Source organism: Pongo pygmaeus, chromosome 7 (assembly GCF_028885625.2).
Source record: "Pongo pygmaeus isolate AG05252 chromosome 7, NHGRI_mPonPyg2-v2.0_pri, whole genome shotgun sequence".
Classification (NCBI taxonomy): Eukaryota; Metazoa; Chordata; class Mammalia; order Primates; family Hominidae; genus Pongo; species Pongo pygmaeus.
The window spans coordinates 155,684,684-155,707,584 of record NC_072380.2 but is presented as its reverse complement, the minus strand read 5'-3'; the positions used below and the strand labels follow the sequence as shown (position 1 = coordinate 155,707,584).

At 56.5% G+C, this 22,901-nt stretch overlaps 2 protein-coding genes and 1 long non-coding RNA gene across 5 annotated transcripts; 2 read left to right on the top strand and 1 right to left on the bottom strand.

Annotated features, from left to right (window-relative positions):
* Positions 1–7,519: 7,519 nt before the first annotated feature.
* On the top strand, positions 7,520–8,943 carry SLURP1 (secreted LY6/PLAUR domain containing 1). Its single transcript, XM_054498860.1, has 3 exons — positions 7,520–7,598; positions 8,003–8,122; positions 8,649–8,943. The coding sequence occupies exons 1-3, from the start codon at positions 7,541–7,543 to the stop codon at positions 8,780–8,782; spliced, it is 312 nt and encodes a 103-aa protein (XP_054354835.1). The 5' UTR covers positions 7,520–7,540; the 3' UTR covers positions 8,783–8,943.
* Positions 8,944–13,072: 4,129 nt separating this feature from the next.
* On the bottom strand, positions 13,073–22,883 carry THEM6 (thioesterase superfamily member 6). Of its 3 annotated transcripts, none has more exons than XM_054499012.2 (2): positions 22,143–22,883; positions 13,073–14,676 (listed from the first exon to the last, which is right to left on the bottom strand). In XM_054499012.2, exons 1-2 carry the CDS (start codon positions 22,653–22,655, stop codon positions 14,563–14,565), a joined length of 627 nt encoding a protein of 208 aa, XP_054354987.1. In that variant the 5' UTR covers positions 22,656–22,883; the 3' UTR covers positions 13,073–14,562. The 3 variants fall into 3 exon arrangements, with proteins under 3 accessions (XP_054354987.1, XP_063525232.1, XP_054354988.1); XM_063669162.1 differs by having other exon boundaries at positions 22,029–22,830; XM_054499013.2 differs by having other exon boundaries at positions 22,302–22,825.
* LOC134740052 (uncharacterized) lies at positions 16,458–20,231 on the top strand. The gene is made up of 2 exons (XR_010127312.1): positions 16,458–17,386; positions 19,577–20,231. It is a non-coding gene; the product is annotated as an uncharacterized LOC134740052 (long non-coding RNA).
* Positions 22,884–22,901: the final 18 nt, after the last annotated feature.

Sequence of the window (22,901 nt, the reverse complement as noted above, 5' to 3'; positions counted from 1 at the left end):
CCAGGGCAGAGAGAGGGGCCCCCAGCTGCATCTCTGACCCCGTCTATGTCCCCGTTCCTGTTTGTCTGTCTCTCTTCCTGCCTTCCTGTGATATTAAGCTCTATCCCATCGCGAGAACAGCCACTGGGCCTGGGACCCCCACACAAACCATGCAGATCTCTGCCCTCAGGGGATGTGGGGACCTGACCAGGGTGGGGCAGCAGCTGAGACCCATGGGCAAGGGAGCACCACATCTACCAGGGTGAAGTCAGGGCCAGCTCCTTGGAGGAGGGGGCATTAGGGCCAAGCCTTGAATGATGGAGAGATCTGGCAGGCCTTGAGGAGGGCAAGGCATGTCAGGTGGAAGGAAGGTCAAGGCAGTGACCAGGAGCTGGGGTTGTCTTCTGGAGCACCCCACTACCCACCTCCCCAGCCTGAGCAGGGCCTTGCCCCAAGGCTGATGGTGGAGGCTGCTTTGAGGAGGAGGCCATGGGCCGGATCCCAATGAGTCCACTGCCTGCCTCCCCGGGCTCACCCCACATGTCCACCTCACATCCCTGCCCTCGCTCAGCTCTGCTCCCAGGGGTCAGGTGCCCAGGGGGTCAGATGCCCAGGGCAGCCACAAGTTCTGGTGCAGAAGGGGCCTTCATTTCACCTTGGCCCTAAGCCAGCACCCCAGTCCTCCAGGCAACTCTCCAAGGAGTCCTCTGCCCCAGAGGCTTCCAGGCTGAGACTCCCCATGATCACAGGCACGGACATGCATGCACACACATGCACGTGGTCCTAGAAACACACAAGGAACTCAAGGACATGAGGAAGGACAGGACCCAGTGGCCCTCCTACCCAGCGCCGGCCCCTCCCAAGGGCTGCCCAAGGGAGGTCGTGGCAGGAGATGGGCCCCAGTCTGGCCAGAAGAGGAGAATGTTCACCCTGGAATCTGCCACTCCTCCCGGACCCTGCAGACCCCCACTGAGCCTACCCACCTCACCCTCCCTGCTCCAGCAGCTGTTTCTGGGCCCCTGGGTGTCACCCTCCTGGGGCTAGACCTGTAGTCCACAGTGGGTGCTATGGTCCAGGGCCTGCTCCCAGGGGCCCCACCACCTGGAGCATAGCCACCATCTGTCAGAGACGCCTTGGTGGTAAAATGAGGGCAGCCTCCTGGAGAGGAAGGGGCCTGGGAGGCTGGGAACATTCTAGTGCTGTCTTGGATGCCCCATTCGGGCTGTGACCCTGAGCTCTGATTTTGTCAAGAGGGAGACATGCTCTCAGCCATCAAACATGTCACAGCTCTCAGCTGGCTTTTCTCAAGACTCCCACAAAGTGTCCTCAAAGCCTAGGCTGAGACTCTATTTACACACACACGCACACACACACCCTACAAACACACATGCATTTCATAACCCCTCACAGAGACTGGGAACAAGGCCTATCTGTGACCAGAGATCAGGACTCAGCCTGGAAACAGGATCAGGGCTCAGCCTGGAATCAGGATCAGGGCTTAGTCTTTGGCCAGTGATCAGGGCTCAGTCTGTAACCAGTGCCAGGCCTTGATCTATGATTGATGTTCTGGCTCCGTGTGTGAGCCTGTGGCTCAGCCACGGAGTATGACTCAGTCAAGGGCCAAGGATCAGGATTCAATCTGTAACTAGGGTCCAGGCTCAGTGTGTGATTGTGTGATCAGGAAAAGGCTTCAGTCAATGATAGGGAAAGGGGCTCAGCTCAGGCCCAAGCACAGGCTATGAGTGAGGCCCAATCCAAGCCTTAGAGCCCTATCTTTGACCTTAGCCTCACCATCCATGATGCCTCCTTTTGGGTACCTGCCCCTGAGATTCCCTATGACCCAAGTCCTTCATCCAGGCTTACTCCTCAGCTTGCCAGTGGGGTAGGAGAGGCTTATAGTGAGATGCCAGGGCAGGGACCCAGGGCCCCACCAGTGCAGTGCCCTGGGCAGTTTCACAGCCTGTAGAAATGGGCAGGGCAGGACATGGCTTGATGGGAAAAGGAAGAGCCAGTGGTTCCAGATTTTGGTTAGAAGAGGAGCCAGGAGCAGGCAGGCGAGGGGAGGAGTTGAACTCAGTGTCTGGTGATGCAGACCACTCCCACCCCTGGCGGGCTGATGGAGTGGGCTCTGCTCCTCTCTAGGACCTGCTAGCTCTAGCACCCTCTGCCCTGGCCCCATTACATCTGGCCCTGAAATCAGAGGAATGATGAGACCACCTTGCCAGCTGTCCTCTTTTTCTCTCCTACTCCTGACCTCCCTAAGGCCACCTGCTGTGACCTTCCAGAACAGGATGAACACCTGCCACACTTCCTCAGGGAGCAGTGCCCAGCCCACTCCAGGGCAGGGATGTCTGGATCTCAAATGCAGACAAGAGAGCCAGGACAAGGCTGGAGCCCAGCACTAACCTTCAAGAGGACAAAGCACCCTCAGGACCTCAGCCACCACCTCCCATGTCTCAGCATTAGCAATCCCCTCACCCCACTGCCAGGACATCTTCCTCAGCCTCAGCCCTGTGCCCACTGTCATCATGCCATCTAAGCCACCAGGCAATGTCCCTGGGTAGCTATCACAGCCACCTCCAGCTCCTTGCCTCCCCCTCTCTACCCTAGCCCATTGTTAAATCCGCAGCCAAACCCGAGAGCTCACTCAGTGCCTGTCTATGCAAAAAACCTCAATCCTCCAAGGAAGTTGACTAGCTATCAGACTCGCCTGTGAGATGTGATTGGCTCTGCAGCCTGGATACAGGGTCAGAACCAAGGCTGGGGGTGTCAGACTGGCAAGTCCGAGCTCCCATGGAAGAAGGCCTGAAACAGGTCTGTCCCAGTGGGGCAGGTACTGCCCTGAGAAGGAGTAAGATTCCCATTCCCAGGGGTGTCCAAACCTGTGCTAAGTTCTGTCAGAGAGGCTGCAAGAGCATTTGTACCCTGGGGAGAAGTCAACTTGAATGCCCACAAATACCCATCTTGGGTCACCTTGGAAGAAACAACATTAAGCCTGTCTTTAAGTACTCATCCATCCATCCATCCATCCATCCATCCATCCATCCATCCATCCCTCCTCCACCCACCCACTCATCCATCCATTTCCCCTTTTAGCCATACATTATTCACCTATCCATCCTTCTACCCATATGTCCACCCACCCATCCATCACTCTCTCCATCCATCCACCCATCCCCTATCCATTTATCTATCCATCCATCCATTCACTCATCCATCCACCATCCATCCATCCACTCATTCATCCACCCATCCATCCACCATCCATCCATCCACTCATTCATCCACCCATCCATCCATCTTCTGTCCAGTCTCCATTCATTCACTCATCCATTCATCCCCCATCCATCGACCCATCCACCCACCCCTGCATCTGTCCCTCTTCTGTCCCCCATCCATCCACCCACCCATCCATCCACTCACCCATCCATCCACGCATCCACCCACCCATCCATTCATCCATCCCCCATCCATCCACCCATGCACCTACCCATTTATCCATCTATCCCCCTTCCATCTACCCATCCATCCATCCATCCATCCTCCATCCATCCCCCATCTATCCATCCATCCATCCATCCATCCATCCATCCATCCATCCTCCAGCAAATGCTGCTCAACAGTCATTTGCTCAGACCCAGGCTGTGGGAGAAGGATTCTTAGAGAAATGGAAACATGTTCTACTTGAGGAGATGACAGTCCAGTAGTCCCTCAGGCCAGCCCAGACAGGGCAAGCATCAAACACCAACGGTGGTGGTGGGGCTTTTTGACTGCATGCTGAAGGCAGTGGAGAGCCAGGGAGCGTTTCTGGGAAGAGCAGTGCCATAGGCCAGTTTGCATTTTAGCTGGTCTGAGTGGAGGGTGGAGAGTGTAGTCAAGGAGAAAGGGCCGGGCCCCTGGGAAAGAGACCAGGCTGACATGGCAGATAGCTGGGGCTTGGTTTGAACTGGCTCAGTGCTGCAGGCCTATCATGGATGAGAACTCCGGGGTTTGGGGGATTGAGCTGCCCTCAAAAAACCTCGTCTCCTGGTTCCACATTTTGGGAAAAGGTGTGGATTCATGGAGAGGCAGGAGGAGGGGAAGGCAGTCGCCTAACTAGGGCATAAATTCTCCCTGCTTGAGTTTTGTCTGACACAGTGCTGCTTTTCCACCTGCCAATAGGGTGCTGGGCTCAGGGATGGGCCAAGTTAGTGCCCACTCTTCCCACACAGCGGAAAGGCTGCCTGTGCCCCTCTGCTGGCTGCTACTCCCGCCCAGAGCACCCTCTGAGGACTTCCCTCCCTTTCGAAGCCAATGCAAGCAGCAGCTGAGAGCAGTGCCCCTGTCCTCAGCATCCGCCCACCTCTGCCCCAAGTACACCTGCACTGTGCCCCTGACCAGTTTATAGATGAAAGAAAGTGGGGTGAGAGTCCTTGTGAGTAGACATGGGCTACACGGGAGGCTGGGTGGAGCTCAGGCTCCAGAACTGGACAGTCTCTGACTCCTCTCGAAACATCTGGGTGTGTCTGTGGACCAAGCCCTGGGGAGAGGCTGCTCTTGGTTGCCATCTGTGCACCAACCCATGTCAGCCCCTTTGTTTGATTTGCAGTAACTACGCCCTCCCTTGGCTTTCTTGCAACCATCCCACAGCCTCACACAACTCACCTCAGCCCACAAGGCCAGGTCACTTCAGCTTTCACAACTATAAACAGAAAACCAAACACTGGAGGGAAAAAGGGGCCACACCAAGGCCACAAATGGAGAGAGCAGTAGGCCAAGACCAGAATCCAGGATTCCCGGTGCCAGCCCAGAGCTCCTTCCAGCATCGAATTCTGCCTCGGAAGGGCCCACTCACTACACATTTGTCTGCCACCACTTTTATAGCCACCCATCCCTCCATCCCTGAATTCTCCCATCCATTCATTCATTTTTTCACCCACCAACTCTCTCAAATGTCATTCATTCAATAATCCATCCACACATCTTTCCCCCATTCATCCATCCATCCTCCACCCACCTATCCACCCATCTTCCATCCATCCATCCTTCTGAAATCCACCCATCCACACATCTATCCAACAACCATCCATGCATCCACCCACCCATCCTCTGCCCATCCACCCATCCATCCCCCATCCATCCACTCATCCTCCCTTCATCCCCCACACATCCACCCATCCATCCTCCACCCATTCCCCATCCATCCCCCACTTATCCATCTACCCATCCATCCACCCATCCATCCATCCACCCATCCATCCATCCACCCATCCATCCATCTATCCATCCCCCACCCATTCTCCATTCATCCCCCACCCATCCACCTATATATCCTCCACCCATTCCCCATCCATCCTCCATCCATCCCATATTCATCCCCCACTCATCCATCTACCCATCCATCCATCTATCCATCCCCCACCCATCCTCCACTCATCTCCCACCCATCCACCCATACATCCTCCACTCATTCCCCATCCATCCCCCATCCATCCCATATTCATCCTCCACTCATCCATCTACCCATCCATCCACCCATCCATCCATCCACCCACCCATCCATCTATCCATCTACCCATCCAGCCATCTATCCATCCCCCACTCATCCTCCACTCATCTCCCACCCATCCACCCATACATCCTCCACCCATTTCCCATCCATCCCCCATCTATCCACCCATCCATCCATCTATCCATCCCATATTCATCCCCCACTCATCCATCCACCCATCCATCCACCCATCCTCCACTCATTCCCCACCCATCCACCCATATATCCTCCACCCATTTCCCATTCATCCCCCATCCATCCGTCCATCCATCCAATCCATCCCCCATCCATTCCATATTCACCCCCCACTCATCCATCTACCCATCCATCCATCTATCCATCCATCCCCCACCCATCCTCCATTCATCCCCTATCCATTCATCCATACATCCTCCACCCATTTCCTATCCATCCCCCATCCATCCACCCATCCTTCCATCTATCCATCTACCCATCCAGCCATCTATCCGTCCCCCACTCATCCTCCATTCATCCCCCACCCATCCACCCATACATCCTCCACCCATTCCCCATCCATCCCCCATCCATTCCATATTCATCCCTCACTCATCCATCCACCCATCCATCCACCCACCCATCCATCCATCTATCCATCCATCCCCCACCCATCCTTCATTCATCCCCGACCCATCCACCCATACATCCTCCACCCATTTCCCATCCATCTCCCACCATCCACCCATCCATCCCATATTCATCCCCAACTCATCCAGCTACCCATCCATCCACCCATCCATCCACCCATCCATCCATCTATCCATCCATCCCCCACCCATCCTCCATTCATCCCCGACTTATCCACCCATACATCCTCCACCCATTTCCTATCCATCTCCCACCATCCACTCATCCATCCCATATTCATCCCCCACTCATCCAGCTACCCATCCATCCACCCATCCATCCATCCACCCATCCATCCATCCACCCATCCATCCATCCATCTATCCATCCATCCCCCACCCATCTATCCATCCATCCCCTATCCATCGCCTATTCATCCCCCATTCATCCATCCCCCATCCGTCCATCCATGCATCAACTCATCCATCTATACAACCACCCATTAGGACATCACAGGACGGAGAAACCAGAGAGGCTGGTATACCTGGAAGGACCGTGGAGAGGGGCACCTTAGTGGGTCTCACAGCCTGGGGAAGATGTGGGACATCAGAAGGGAGACCAGGCAATGTGGTCATTGAGCGGTATGGCAAAGGCAGGCATGCGTGTGGAACAGGGTGTCGTGGGGGGCACACAGTAAAGAGCAGACAACACAGTCAGGCCAGGAAGCTGGAGGGTGAGCAGAATCCTATTGTCAGGCACCTAAAACCAAGAAACTCAGGTTTGGTCTAAAGGCCATTAGTGGGAAGGGGCTGGCAGTGATGAGGGGCCACTCCTGGGCCCAACCTTGTCAGCCTGAGAGTGGTCTAGCTGGCCCACGCTACCCTCACCTGACATCTGCTTCCTACCTCTGGCTTCTACTTTGTAGGTGTGTATCAGGTGTACATAGACCAGATAGAGGTCTGTGGAGAGGGCTGCAGGCCAGGCTGCAGGGAGGGGGTGCCAGGCAGGGCTAGAGCAACAAGGGCAGAGGCTACAATGAACCCGGGTCTTAAGGGTCCCCCAGGCTGGGGCTGGGTGGCCTATGTGAACCCCAGAGGCACAGCCAGGACATGGGGGCTCATCAGAGGGGCAGTCTGAGCTTAGCGGGAAAGGCCTTCTCTGTCAGAGCTGTCCCAGGACCACTGGACATGGCTGGGGAAGAGTGAGTTCCCCAGTGTTGAAGGTGTGCAAGCAGAGGGCAGGGCCATCATCCTCAGACAGAGCTCCCAGATCCAGCTCCCTGCCCACCTGCCATGTTTCTGCCAGCTGCCTCCCCACTGGGCCCTTTATCACCTTCCTGACTCACACGGCCGGTTCTGCCACCGCCCAGGAGCCGGTGCCCAAGGGGCTGGGTATAAATCCTTGATGTGAGGCTGGCTACCTCCCATCGCTTCTGAGCACGGAGCAATGGCCTCTCGCTGGGCTGTGCAGCTGCTGCTCGTGGCAGCCTGGAGCATGGGCTGTGGTGAGTGGGCCGCAGGCTGGTGGGGACCCTGCCTCTGAGCTTGTCTGCCCACCTCCTAGGGGGATGGGGCTGTTGGGGGTGCTTTGTGGCTGAGAGCCTCCTTAGGCCCCCATGAGGCTCACCCTCCTCATTCTCAGTGAGCCTCCTGGGTCCCAGAGCCCAGCTTCACCCTGGGACAGGGGTCATGGCTCCATTCTGCAGGAAGGGAGACTGAGGCTTGGTGGAGGGATGCAGCATTCAAGTCTGTGGCTCAGCTCAGTTAGAGAAAGCTGCCAGAGAGGCCCCTTGAAGGGCTCCCCGGGCCTTGAAAGATGTCAGCGAGACTCCTTCAGCCCCTGCCTCCTGGTTCCAGGATGAGGCCCCCGAGGTCAGGTGATGAGGTTCTGTCCCCATCCCTCACCCAGGTGAGGCCCTCAAGTGCTACACCTGCGAGCAGCCCATGACCAGTGCTTCCTGCAGGACCATTACCCGCTGCAAGCCGGAGGACACAGCCTGCATGACCACGCTGGTGACGGTGGAGGCAGGTGAGGCCAGGCCCCACGGCAGCCCTGGGTGCACTGGAGTCAGGGCCCCCTCCCCCAAATGCCTTCCTCCTTTGCTGGTGCTCCTCTCGGCCCAAAAGGCAGCAGGTGGGATGGGCAGAACAGGCTGCCACACCTTGGCAGGGGTGCCTTCCACGAGGGTGGCACAGCCCCCTCAGAGACCCAGTCCTGGGGCACCAGGTGCTGGAGGTGGGTGGGGCTTAATGGCCACGGTCCCCTGGGGGGCTCAAACCCCAGCTCTGACACAGACCCACTGGGTGGTGTTGCCACAGCCTCTGGGCTCGGGCTCCCATCTCAGCGCAGGCACTTCAGAGGTCCAACAAGGCCTAATAATTCATGAACAGGTCACAGTCAGAGGAGGGCTTGGCCCTGGGTGGCTTCACAGATGTGGGCTATTGGGAACAGGGATTGCACGGAGGACGAGGTCAGGTGACGGCGGTTGGGAGCAGTGCAGCGGCAGGCAGGCGCTGCAGGGGAGTGCGGGTTCTGACACTGGCCCACCCTGCAGAGTACCCCTTCAACCAGAGCCCCGTGGTGACCCGCTCCTGCTCCCGCTCCTGTGTGGCCACTGACCCCGACAGCATCGGGGCCGCCCACCTGATCTTCTGCTGCTTCCGAGACCTCTGCAACTCGGAGCTCTGAACCCAGGGCAGCAGGGCAGAAGGTGCTCCTCAGGCACCTCCTCTCTGACGGGGCCTGGCAAGGTGCTCCTCAGGCACCACCTCTCTGACGGGGCCTGGCTCCACCTGTGATCACCTCCCACTGCTTCCTGCTGCTGTGGCACAGCTCACTCATGGGGTCTGAGGGGAGAGAACCACACCGGGGCACGCTCTGCCTTCCATACCCCACACTTATAAAACATAACTAAGCCAAGAGTGGAGATGACTTTTGTCCTTCCTGGGCACTGAAACCCTGCAGAACTGGCCTTCAGGAGAGCCAGGCTGAAGGACAGCACATTCTAGGCACCTGCTCCTCCCTCTCACCCAGAGCCTCTGTGACCTATTTCACAGATAGGAAAACAGAGACTTAGGGGGAGAAATGCCTCCTGGGCCCCTTTCCTGATGCAAACTAGCCTGGCATCTCAGACCAGGACCTGTTCCCTAGCCCAGGGAACATCTCCTCCCGCAAAGAATCTCCTCTGTAAACCCTGGAGGCATCACTCCCACCCTAGAGTGGAAAGGAAGCTCAGAGTTGGAATCCACTTTCCTCCAAGGGTGGATACATCTGGCTCTGCCTGCCCAGCCCAAGGGGTCTTCCTGGGTGTGTGCACCCGGCCCTGCTGGTACCACACAGCTCCATGGTTTCAGTCACCTCCTCTGACAACTGCCCACTGTCCCCTTGGGACAGCTGAGATTAGAGGAGGAGCCCAGGGTTCTCAGGACCCAGGAGACCTGACTTCCAGGCTCGATTCCCCCTCTGCCTGGCCCTGGCTGTCCATCACAGTCACAGTGCTCTGTGCCACTGTCACCCCTGTCGGGAGGTGGGCAGAGCCAATGGGGAGCACCGGCTGCTGTGGACCTGAGCCACCCCTGGACACTGCCCCTCTCCAGGCCCCAGTCCCCTGGTGTCTCCTGGGCTGCACACCTTCTAAGCGCTGCCCAGCTAGGTCTTGGGTTCTAAGGCCCCACACATCAGCTGGGCCACGCCCGTGGGGTCTTGCGGGCACCTGTGGCTGCTGGGGTGGGAGTGGTATGCAGCAGGCTGTGGTCTGACCAGCTGGGCATACTCGAGGAGCATGCGGGAGTAACCAGGGCAGTGGCGGGGGTCGCCTAGGACCCCTGTGAGAGCTCACCTCTGTCTATGGAGGGCCCAGATGTCAGAACCCACCCCCTACCTCTACACCCTCCCAGAAATACCAGGAATTAAATGCTCTCCTGGGGAGCAGCCCGGACCAGAGAAAGCTGCCAGAGAGGCCCCCTTGAAGGGCTCCCCGGGGCCTCCCCGCTGGCCAGCACCGGGCCGGCGGCGTGGCTTCCCGTTAGGGCCCATCCCCTGGGTCATGGCCGGACCTCCAAGGGCCTCACCAGGGCCTGGATTGGAGCCAAGGGGCCAGGGCCTTGGCCTCACCAGAGGGACGGAGCAAGAAGTCGCCGCATCTCTGGCAGCGTCCCCAGCGGCGCAATGGGGATGAGGCCTCCAGGTTCTTTCGGAGCGCAGTGGGGAAGGCTCAGCAGGTGCCCCCATCCCTGGGAGGGCACCTGCGGGGGGCCCCCGGTGCTGAGCCCGCACGGCCAGCAGAGGGCGCGCGCCCGAGTCCCGGAACCCGCGCCACGAAGACTCCTTCCAGAGCGCGCACCGCGAGCACGCGGCGACCCTGTGCGCTCTGCCTGGAACCTGCACTGCGCGCGCACCTGGGCCGCCTGGACCCCAGGGGCCCGCAGCACAGAGTTCAGAGAGCCCTGGCCCTCTCGGCCGGCCTGGAGGACGCCCACCTGCCCTGCCTGTCGCCGCGACCCTCCCAGGAAATGCGTGGGGAGGCCACGGCCAGGGAGGGACCTCGGGAGGGCGCGCCCACGGGGTAGGGCTAGCGGAGGCCAGGCGCTCACCACCCGGGCGCGCGGGGTCTAGGGAGGTGAGTGGGCGTCGCATCCGTGACCGTCGCAGGACGTGGGTAAAGCTGGCGGGGAAGCAGCTAGCCGCAAGAGGTGGCGGTGGAGGGGAGGGAGAGGGGCGCCCACCCGTGCCGCTAGGCCCTACTGCGCGGAGGGGAAGCGGAGGCGCTTGTGAACCCAACTACCGCGGAGAGATCAGAGCAGCCAGCGCTAGTCTTCCGTAGCTTTAAGAAATCTCTAAAGATAAAGGAGAGGGGTGTGCAGACCGCAGGGCGTCCCTCCCCGCCCTCAGGAGCAAGACCCTCTACCTCTCCAAGGGTGCCCCCAACTCGCAGGTGTCCAGAGGGGAAGTCATGCGGGGAGCGGCGGCCTGGGCCTGGGACGAATCAGCCCCTTTGGCCTGCCTCATTGAGCCCCTGGCGGCCATACTGGGAATTCCCTGCCCTAGTCTGTTTCCCTATCCATGAGGTGGGCGATGGTCCTGCTGTCCCAGAATTCTGGACACCAGGCACAGTAGAACTCCACTCAGCAAGGCCTCAGATGTGGGGATCTGTGTCCCTGGGCTCTGAAGGGACACAACAGTGGCCAGTCAGCTGACTGAGCCCAGAGGCGGTGGCTGGATGCCGAGACTGAGCAGGCAACTGACCCAGGGTGAGCCCCGGGGACACCCACCAAAGCAGTTGTGACTCTGTCCACCTGGCCATCAGAGGGCACAGTGCCTCCTCCCCCAGGACGACGGACCCATGCACAGCCACCACCCCAGGACCTCCGGACACACTCCCATACCCTGTACCTGTCCCTTCTTCACCAGCATCCACCAAGGGCTTCCTGTACCCGACACCTGGACACTGTGCAGACACCTCCGAGGGTGGGGGCGGCTGGGGCAGAAATTCTGCAGCTGTTGGCCTTGGGGGAAGGACGCGGGCCGAAGCAGTCGCTGCCCTCTAACTTCTCCGAGGTGGCAGGCTCACAGGAGCAGAGTGGGCTCCAGTGGCCCCACCAGGACAAGGCACTGGTTCACTTCCAATCCCAGCTGCCCATTCCCTGACCCGGGCCAGTCCTGCTGGCAGCAATCAGCACCACCACAGACAGCAAGGGCCCTCCTCCACCCTGTGGTCAGCCCGTCCTCCAAAAATAAGACCAAGAGAGGGCCCTGCTGGCTCAAACCTTCCTCTGAGCCAGCCTATGACAGCCCAGGGTGTTCAGCCTCTGCATGGAGAGAGAAGCCCCAGAGGCCTGCGGGTGCTGCTCATTCAACCACCTTGAATCTCGCGCGCGCACACACACACACATACACAAATGCACACAGGCACGCACATGCATATGCACACTGGATACACTCATCCCTAGTCCAGTTACTGAGCCCTACTCCCTATCCAGGCCAATGTGCCTTCCACGACCCGGGGACAGCTGCTGAGCCAGGGACCGCAGTGGCATCATCACATGGTACCCTCCCAAGGCCCAGGCACCCTGTCCTGTGGCTCCCGCCCTGCTCCAGGCCTCAGGCAGATGGTCAGGACTATCAGCTGGATGGCATCCCCACAGCTTCGTCTGCAGCCCCATTGGGAAGCTTGTCTGGCAACACTCAGCTCACACACCCGTGGCGACCCCACGAGCCGCCTCCCCCAAGGACCCCACAGAAAGCACAGAGGCTTCTGGCCAACCACGCTGGCTGCAGACCCCAGATTTGCTGAGCAAGTTTGCTTCCCCTCCCCAGCCCTACTGCCCCATCACTAAATGCCGGTTCCATAGCTGTTTCCAAGTGCCCACTCTTTCCCTGGCCCTCAGAGCCTTCTGGACCCTCCCGGGAAGGTGGTCAGAGCATGGATGTGGACACACCCCACCTCACCTTTATGTCCAGGAGGGTCCCACTTCTCCCCACCCCTTTTGAAGGGCCTGCAGAACAGCCCCCATGCTCTCTCTGCCTCCTGTCCACCCACCAAAGTCCATTGACCTCTGCCCCCAATGGCTACCCACACCCTGCCCAAGGCTTTGGGAGCCTGGAGGCCCAGACCCAGAGTCTGGGGCATGACCGCCAGGGTAATCCCTGAACCTCCGGGATTACCTGGAGCTGGCATCTGTAGATGGGGCTGCAAGCCTCAAGAGCTGGGAACCAGGAGGGCTGGAGCAGGAAGGGCTCCCCAGGGGGCTTTGGACAGCACCTTCTTGGCCTGTCCTATGCCCCATGGGATGGGGACAAGTCCTGCCCTGCCAGCCTGATCCCTAAGTTCATGGGAGCCCAACAAGCCTGGATAGCCCCCCATGCTAGAAAACCCATCTTGGGAATGGGCCCCAGCTTCCCTGGTCCCACCTCCGCCCCTGCATGGATGATGGTGGTGGTGGTGATGGGAGCTCAGAAACAAGGCCCTCCCCAGCACACTTGTGATGAAAACCCTTTAATGTTGGGCTTTCTTTAAAAAAAAACAGAAAGGTTGCAGCTTTCCCACGGTGGTTGTAAGGCAAGAACAGCAGTAGGGGCAGGCGTGTTCTATCAGGGGCAGCGCGGTAGCTCTTGACTCTGGCTCAAGGTGGGCTTCCTGGAGGCAGCGGCAAGGAGGCGGTTCTGGATGTGCAGGCACAGATGTAGGGGCACAAGCAGGCGGGCACAGGGCCCTGAGCTGACAAGCAGTGACCCCTGCACCCAGCTAGATGGGGCACCCCCCTCTCTGGGAGCTGAGGGCATCAGCTGGAGCCTCAGGCTGGGACCAGCCCCAACTTTGCCTTGGTGACTCTGGGCCATTCCAAGCCTCAGTTCCCCCAGCTGTAAGGTGAGGCATTAGGCAGGAGGGGGTGGCCCCGGCCAGTGTCCTAGTAGCCTGGTGTCTCCATTAGGGAGACCTGAGAAGCTAACAGGAGAGGCTCTGCTAGCGCAAGGCAGGGCCGGCCCAGCAGCTGACAAGGAACACACTAAATATAGAGGACAGAGGAGTTAAGAAGACGCCTGCTGGCCAGGCCAGAGAGGGGCAGCTCTAAGGGGGTACAGAGGCCTGTGGTGCTATAGGCCCAGAGAGGGCAGGGATCAGCCCAGGTCACAGAGCATGGCCCTGGTGGGCACCGAGGGGTGCGAGTGGACAAGGACGCCCCTGCAGAGTCCCATGCCCGCTCCATTCCCTCCAACAAGGGAACCCCCAGCAGGAAGCCTGCTGTCTTTCCAGGAGGCCCTGTGCCACCTAGTCTGGCCCCTCTCAGCCACAAGGCTACCCTCCCATCCAGCCTGACTGGAAGTGGAGGAGGAGGAGGCAAGGCCGACCGGGGAGCCCGGGTGCCCCATCCTCTGTCGGCAAATGCCTCCCTTCCATCTGCCTCTAGCCCCGGCCTCTGACCACCCAGGCTCTGCCCCAGGCCTGCATCCACCTCAGCGGAAGCCAGAGGGGGCTGCCTGGCAGATGCTGCTCTGACCCTTCAGGAGTGCCCACTGCACCTGAATCAGGCCCAGGCCCTGGAGAGCCCAGGCCTATACCCAGGATGCTCTGGTCTGGCCCTGCCTCGGCCCTTGCAGTGGTCCGAGCCAGGATCTAGGCTCAGGAGGCACTTGTGGGTCCCTCTGCTCCAGGCACCATCCTCCTCTACCTAGGCCCACACGAGTGGCCTCATCATAAGGCCAGGCAGGACTCCCCTTTGCCCATCCATCCTCACCTTGAGGGCAGAGCTGGCTCAGAATGCCAATGCCACTCCTCCCTCTGCCTAGCGTGGAGCCCAGCACAGGGGGGTATCAATAACTGGGGGGGGGGCCCAGTGGGTGGAGCGGGGTGGGCCAGGCTGGTCAGGAGGCCACTCCAGCTGGAACAGAGTGTGACCCAGACTGCCCATCTTTGGGCAGTCCCCAGGACCAGGATGGTGGCCGGGGCAGACAGGGTGTGAAGGTGGCGGTCACTGGTCCTTGGTGACATCACTGAGCCCACTCTCCATGCGGAGCAGCTGGCTGCTAGCCTCATTGTAGGAGATCCAGTGTTGCAGGTCAGCGGGCAGCTCAGGGGGCTCCACCTGCAGAAGACAGAAAGGGGACACCCAGCCAAGCTGTGGCCTTCCCACCTCTGGGCTGCTGCCCACACTGCTCCCCAGCCCGTGACCTTCTAAGAGCCCCTGCCCCGCCGCCTGCCATGCTTTGCCCATGCCTCCCCAGGCTCTGCATACTTGTGCTACCCCTACATACCCACCTTGACAAGGCCCTGCTTATGCCAGGCCCATCTCCCCTAGGGGCCATCCCCAGAACCCAGCCAGAAGCCCATGAAATTGGCAGGTTGGGAAGGGCAGACAGGAAATCCAGAGGCCTCAGGGTGACAGGGGACAGAGGGGTGGAGAGGGCCAGCATGGGAGCCCTCCTCCGGGAAGGTACCAGACAGGGCTCACTGAATCCTGTTCTTTCTCCAGGGCACCCAGAGGATGGCACTTCATCCCCCAGGGCAGCCTGGGCCTGACCACTCCACTATCAACCCTCTCCGCACACACAGCCACCATGTGGCAATGGGAGCCAGGCTCCAGGCCACTCCTGAGGGGTCCACAGCCTTGCAGATGGGCACTGGGAGCTCCCAGGATGAGAGGACAGGACAGGCACAAGCTCACCCCCACTTCAGGGTGAGCAGCACACACAGGTGCTCAGAGATAGAGCCCAGACCTTCCCTGCAGATGAGTCGGGACCCCCATGGCAAGTCCCAGCAGAGCTGGGCCTGCACTCTCCCCTGGACCACTCCCTTCCCCACCTAGTTTCAACCGTGTGACCAACACTCACCCCAGCCCAGCTCTTCCTCTTTGGCCACATCAACGCAGGCCAGCCTCTCAACATGCAAGACCAGACCCTGGCTCAGCCTGCCCAAACTGCACCCGCGGTCTTTCCACATCATCGAAAGAGTCTGCTGTTCTGGGTCCCAGCCTTCACCTCCCACAGGGACCTCACCAACCAGCCCATGCCTGATTTTATCCCTCTTTCCCGGAAAAGCAACCCTGGCTCCCCATCTCCTCGGCCTCCGTGCCCGGCTCTCAGCCTTGGTGGCCTTTGCCTCTGGACTCTGGATGCATGAAAGACATACAGAGTCCAGCACCTGGGGGCAGAGAGAGATCTAGGCCTTTTAGGGGGTTCCTGACTGTAAAAAAAAATAACATCGGAAGGTACCCCCAACCATCTGAATGAACTTCCTCCAATAGGCCAGGGCCCTCCACATTTAACCAGAAAGACTAGCCCAGGCCACGATGGAAGAGGGTGTAGGACAGGCCTGTTATGCCCTCCAGCATTAACAACACAGACCTTAAGTCTGACAAGAACATTTACGATCTATTCCCTCTGAAGCCTGCAGCCTGGAGGCTTCATCTGTATAATAAAACCTAGGTCTCCACAACCCGTATCTTAACCCAGACATGGCTTTCTACTGATAATAGCTCTTTCAACCAACTGCCAATCAGAAAACTTTTACATCTACCATGACCTGGAAGCCCCCCTTCCAGATGGCATCAATGTGAATCTTACATGTACTGACAGATGTATTGTGCCTCCCTGAGATGTATAAAAGCAAGCTGTGCCCCGACCACCTTGGGCACGTGTTGTCAGGACTGGTGAGTCCTTATCCTTGGCAAAATAAACTTTCTAAATTGACTGAGATATATCTCGGATACTTTTTGGTTCACATGACTCAACAGAAACAGAAGACCAGGGAGCTGTGCAGCTTTGTGCAGTGCCATTGCTCCTCTGAGCCTCAGTTTCCTCACCCCTGACATGATCTCTCAGTGTCAGAGGAGTTGGAACCAGAGTGACTCCATTTTGAGTGAGGGCTGGGAAATGAGGCTGGGGCCTGCTGGGCTGCATCCCCAGAAAGTGAAGCATTCCAAGCCTCTAGATGTTTACAGTTGTAAAAAGTAAAGCAGAGGTTCCTCTTCAAAGACTTTCCTACCGATCTAATTAGGAATAAATAATAATTTCTCTTAGAAGCAAAATTTATTCAAAGACCTGTGCTAACATTCTTAAATATCTGCTAGCAGTAATAAAGAAAGCAACGTACTACTTTACGTTTTTAGCTCCCACAATTTAGCCTAAATATTTGCCCTGGCATGCTTATACTGGTCCAAGCGGGCATTAGGTCATAGCCTGTTCCTCTTCCTTATTTGAAGGTGTTTTTACCTTTCTCAGCATTCCACAAATTCCTTCCTTCCTTTGTTCTCCTCTGCCTTTGCCTCTTTTAAAAAGTTCTAAGTTGCTAGCCAATCGGGACAAATACAGAAGGTGAGGTCCCATCCCAACCAGTGGAAACCGGACACAGCAGTAGGGTGGACGCGTCAGGTTATAAATGACCCTGTTTCCTTTGTTGGGTGAACTCTCGTGGCAAAGCTGCTAGCAAGTGTGTCCTTTCTGCAGGAAGTAAAAATGGCCTTGCTGAGTAAATTAAATTTATGTTCAACTGCTACTTCTTGACGGCACCGGGGAACAAGCATTTCAAGCAATTTGGTGGCAATCCGTACGGGGCTACATTCTCCTCCGGGGGCGGTCTCCAGTCCTCTCATGAGGGAGCACGCTCCTCTGCCTCACTGCAGTGGCCTCAGGGATGAGAAATCGAGACCCACCTGGTGTGACGAATAAACCTGGACTCTCAGCAATGCAGAAAAAAAAAAAAAAAAGAAACTGGCCAGCAACCTAAGGTAAACGATTCTCACACACCAGGGCTACAACTCTGTGCTCAGACGAAGGAACGAGACGCCACAGGAGCTGGTAAAGTACTTCCTTGGTGGTGAAATTCTGGAAGGCTGAATGTATGTGTGCGTGAATGATCACAGACAACCCCGCTTGCAGTGGTGTTTGTGTGGATGGTGACGAGTCGTACTGCTGGACAGTGAGTGGGTCCTCTCCATGGTTCCGGTTGCGTAGTGACCTCATATGGCTTAGGGCAGATCCTGCCGTGGGATTTATACCAGCACGCCTACACTAAGAGGGGCCTAATTCTCCCCTGGGGGAGCGGCCAGAGAGGACAACACGAGTGTGAAGTGTACAAGGGACCTTTGGGGGGAAAGGAGGAAACAGGTCAACCTCCCAGGGCAGGCAAGGCAAGACACCCCTGGTTTGAGGGGTTAAGTCTTCCATTAATTTCAGGGGGTTGAACCTCACACAAACTTCCAGTAGTAAAAAATATATATAGATATATAGATATATATATTAAAAACTCCCTTTTCCCCTCTTCACAGGGAGAGAAAAAGGCTAAGCTTCATTCCCACCGGTTGGTCCCCTGGGGAAGGGGGGAGGAAAACAGAAGCATAGGTGGCTGGCAGAGACAAAGGAAAGACCAGCAGACAGGAAAAAGAACTAGGAGAGGAAGTCAGAAAAAAAGAAAGCAAAACCAGCAAGCACAGCGGCGCCAGAAGAGAGCAGAGGAGGTGAAAGGGCATAATTCTTGCAATTTGTGGCAGGCATCTGCCAAGCCTCTGGGCCGCCCGGGCTGGACTGCAGCCGTGCAAATCCCACCCAGCCCGAGAAACTAAGTGTAGGAAGAAAGGGGAAAAAAAGTAAAAAGGGGAATGGTGGGGGCGGAGAGAGAAACTGAAGGCAGTGCATGCCCCGGGGCCAGTGCCATTGCCTGGCCCTGCTGCTGCAGGAGCGGGAGAACTCAGGAGGGAAAAACGAAGGAGGGGAGGAAGAGAGTGAAGAGAGAGAAGAGAGACAGAGAAAGAGATTAAAATATAGAGGGAAAGAATAAGTAAGAGAGAAACTGGAAGAGACAGAAATCAAAGGAAGACATAGAGGGTGAAACTGGGAAAAAGAAATAGCGTAAAAGGCAGGCAGAAAGTTAAGACATGTTGAAGACTGTGAAAGTTGTAAGAAAAGCTATAAAAGGGAATTTATGCAAGAAATAGTGTATAATTTAAAATTAGGCCTCCTGAATGTAAAATTATTTTTAAAAAAAAACAGTTTATATACAAGGTATGTAAGAAAAATAAAATATACTTTTAATAACAAGATTATAAGGAGACATAATATGGATTTTTACCTACATTAAAAGGTTAAAAAAAATTTTGTTTTAAAGATTTAAGCAAATTTTAAAATGTTAATTTTCAAGGAAATTCTGTGTGTAAACATATTGGCTAAAGTTAAAGGGGTATCATGCACTTTTTCTGTGAACTGAATGTTAAAAGCACAACAGATTTTTCTTAAAGCACTAACCCGCTCTTTAACAAAAATTACAAAAGCTTAAAAAAAGTCTATAAAAATCTTACCCTACAGTCAGACATTAAAATTGAATAAATAATGTCTACAAGAGTTTATTAAGTTTGGCCGGGTGCGGTGGCTCAAGCCTGTAATCCCAGCACTTTGGAAGGCCGAGGCTGGCGGATCATGAGGTCAGATCGAGACCATCCTGGCTAACACGGTGAAACCCCGTCTCCACTAAAAAATACAAAAAATTAGCTGTGCGTGGTGGCAGGTGCCTGTAATCCCAGCTACTCGGGAGGCTGAGGCAGGAGAATGGCGTGAACCCAGGAGGCGAAGCTGGCAGTGAGCTGAGATTGCGCCACTGCGCCTCCAGCGTGGGAGACAGACCGAGACTCTGTCTCAAAAAAAAAAAAAATGTATTAAGTTTAACATTAATAGCACATTAATATAAAGGTAAAATTTAACTTATCTGGTATAAAATCATACAAAAAGCACTGTCAAATATAAAATGGTGTTTAGCTTTCTTAAGGCCTGAAGCTGGCTGCGTAAGTCACAAGGCCCATCATGTCCAAGGCCACAGTGCACAGGGGCAGTGAAGGCTCCAAGAAGGCCAAGAGCTTAAGAGGAGGCAGGGCCGCAGTGTCCCCTGGGCAGCGCTGGGCAGGAATGGTGCGGGAGGCATCACCATGGGGCCTCAAGCCCCAGGATACGCAGCAAAAATTATATACTTAATTTATCTTCCACTTTCCCTTCCCTCAGAACTAAAAGTCTTTTAGGACAGGTACCACCCCTAGAATTTCCAGTACACCAGCACCAGCCTGAAAACCACGTCCTCATCAAAAGACAGAAAGAAAAAACTTGAGCCAGCCTGGGAAGAACCCTATTTTATGCTGTTAACCACTGAGACTGCTGTCCGCAGAGCCAAGAAAAAAATGGACCCACCACACTCCAGTCAAGAAAAATCTTTCTCTCAGAATCATGGGTGACTGTACTAGGACCAAGCCCTACTAAGTTAAAGTTAAAGAAAGCTTAATTTTCATGTACCTTCTATATTGCTTCCTTTCCTTTCCTTATTCTGTTACTAGCTCCTTTGTTATTCCTGTAACTAACTCACCTCGGACCACTGCCTTTAATGCTTGCTCTGTCATACCTTGCGGAAATGTAAAAGATCAACAACAGCTAGCCTTTTCACACAAATACTTATGTCCCAGCCCTCTAATTGACACGGTTACCCCTAGCACTCATTATTGTAATGACCTGCAGTCCAGACGCCAATTTTCTGCTCCTACAGCCTGGCAACCTCGTAGTAAATGGACTACATACATTAAACTGCTCAGGAGCAAAGTTAAACTTCCACGAAAAAGGTTTGTGCAGATCTAAAACCCCTCATCTATTTCACTGAAAGGACTACCCCTTCGAACCGTCAGCTTTATCAATGTAACCCTGTCCTTCTCTAGCACTACCTCCACCTTAACTAACTCTAGACCTGCCCTCAGTCACTTCTGTGGTATGGGGATTGACATAAATGGAAAAGACCCCCCAGGTATTTTTTTAAATACGCATTATTCCCCCATCTCCCCCTTCTTCAGTAGCCTCAGTTCTAGATCTCACACCGGTTGCTTCTACATCTAATAATAAAACTAGGGTGTCTACTGTAAAAATAAGAGATCTAAAACAGACCTTAGCCATCAACACAGAGCATCAAGATGCAAATCCCTGGCTGAAATGGATTAAATATTCCGTTCGCACTTTAAATACAAGCGATTGTTACGCATCAGGTTATAGATGACCCTGTCTCCTTTGTTCGGTGTTCTCTCATGGCAAAGCTGCTGGCGAGTGTACCCTTTCTGCAGGAAGTAAAAATGGCCTTGCTGAGTACATTTAATTTATGTTCAGGTGCTATTTCTTTACGGCACCGGGGAACAAGCGTTTCAAACACCGTTAAGGGAACAAATTAATAATGTTTACTAAAGAGACCCAGACTTGGGAGTGTCCAGATATCCCGATGTCTGGAGAACAAAGGCATTCCTAATTTTGAAACCCCATCTCTACTAAAAATACAAAAAATTAGCCAGGCGTGGTGGTGGGCGCTGTAGTCCCAGCTAGTGGGGAGGCTGAGGCAGGAGAATGGCATGAACCCGGAAGGCGGAGGTTGCAGTTAGCCGAGATCACGCCACTGCACTCCAGCCTGGGCGACAGAGTGAGACTCCGTCTGGAAAAAAAAAAAAAAAAGAAGAAGAAGATAGTAATATTGATTCTTGCAAAATATAGTAATTAAGAAAATTACTCCTTTATCACAAACCCTTGTAGCAGAACACACCTCCCCATATATACAAGCATTGCACCTACGGTGGACGCGTTCCTCCTCTTACAGGAACATCCTACTCGGTCTACGGAGCAGCTATTCTTTCACCACTTTACTTTCTTAATAAACTTGCTTTCACTTTGCGCTGCAGACTCGCCCTGAACTCTTTCTTACACAAGATCCAAGAACCCTCTCTTGAGGTCTGGATCTGAATCCCTTTCCTGTAACATCAGGACTGAGATGAGACGTTGACCCTCCTCTGCTCGGGAGGCACCTGTCCAAGACCGGAGAGGGCAGTGCCCTGCCTAAGGGCACACCAGGGGTGGGCAGGCCCTGGCTTCCTGCATGGACGCTCCAGGCAACTTTTCAGGCAACTGCTCTGGCCACATGGGCCTAGTGGCCGTCCCCAGGGCCCCAGGTGCCATGCTGCAGGGGCGGTTCTGCCCTGCTGGAAGGAGCGAGCCCTGGGGAGGTGCATGGCCCTCCTCTCTCCAACTGCAGAAAGGCCAAAAGGCTTTCAGCTACTCGGCTCAGTACTTCAACCCCAAACCCAGGTGACCAGAACCCAGCCCTTCGGCTCTAAGCTGTGTGAAAGTGGGGCTCAGGTCCTCGGGAACTCCTAGGAACCTCTTCTAACTGATCACCTCTCCAGCTTATATTCAGGACCAAGGACCAGAGAGGTCAGCACTCCAGCCACAGAACAGAGTCCCAAGAGGAGAGGAGAGGGGTGAACATGAAACCGTGAGGGGCCGGGTTAAGAAATGGCAGGAGGGAAGCACGCTAAGCCCGACTATGAAGAGTTGATTCGGGGACCCTAGGAACCCCCACGAACAAAGGCATCAGTGAGGAATGCCCCCGGTAGAGAGGGAGGGGCGGGAGCGGTAAGAGGCAGGACTCCAGCAGTACCCGAAAGAGGTGCAGGCAGCGGGCCTTCCCTAGGGGAGGGGGCCAGGGACTAGGAGGAGCCCCCGGAGGTCCCACAAAGGCCGTGCTCCGGGGCCAGGGGCAGGGGCCGCTCACCCTGCGCTGGCACAGGTGCTGCACGACGCGCTCGGGTGAGGTGCCCAGCAGGTGCTGCCGGAAGCGCAGCAGCGCGCACACGAAGCCGTCCCGCAGGCTGACAAAGCGCGCCTCCAGGTAGAACGCGCGGTCGTCCCAGCCCAGCAGGCGGGTGCGCACCTCGAAGGGCTCCAGCAGGCGCAGCGAGCGGCGGTGGCGCGCGCACGAGGCCGCCAGCACTGTGTGCGCCCGCAACTCCCTCAGCGCCCCGAGCACCCCGCAGCGGGTCAGGTGCGCGACGCGCGCAAAGTCGGCCTCGCGCAGGTAGCGCGCGTTGTTCATGTGCAGCAGCAGGTCCAAGTCCGAGGGCAGCACGCGGCCCGGGAAGCGCTGCTCGGCTAGCAGGTCACGGACGCGCGGCTGCAGCAGGCGCGCGCGCAGCACGGCGCACGGGAGGCGCACCAGGTACCAGGCGTCCAGCAGCGCAAAGACGGCGAGCCCCAGGGCCAGCAACGCCACCAGCAGCCCCAGCATCGCGGCGGCGGCGGGCGCGGGGTCCTGCGGGGTCCGCGGCGCTGGTGCAGGTGTCCGCGGCGCTGGTTACGGTGCCCGCCAGGCCTCCTGGGAGCTCGCGCGCCCAGCGCGCCCGGAGCGAACCACAGCGCCAGGCCGGCCGAGGGGGGAGGTGCCCGGAGCCCCGCCCAGGTGGCGCGACTTCCTCAGCGCCCTACGTGGTCCGTCCCGCCGTCCAGGCCCGCGCCACTTTCGCGTTCCCTGGGG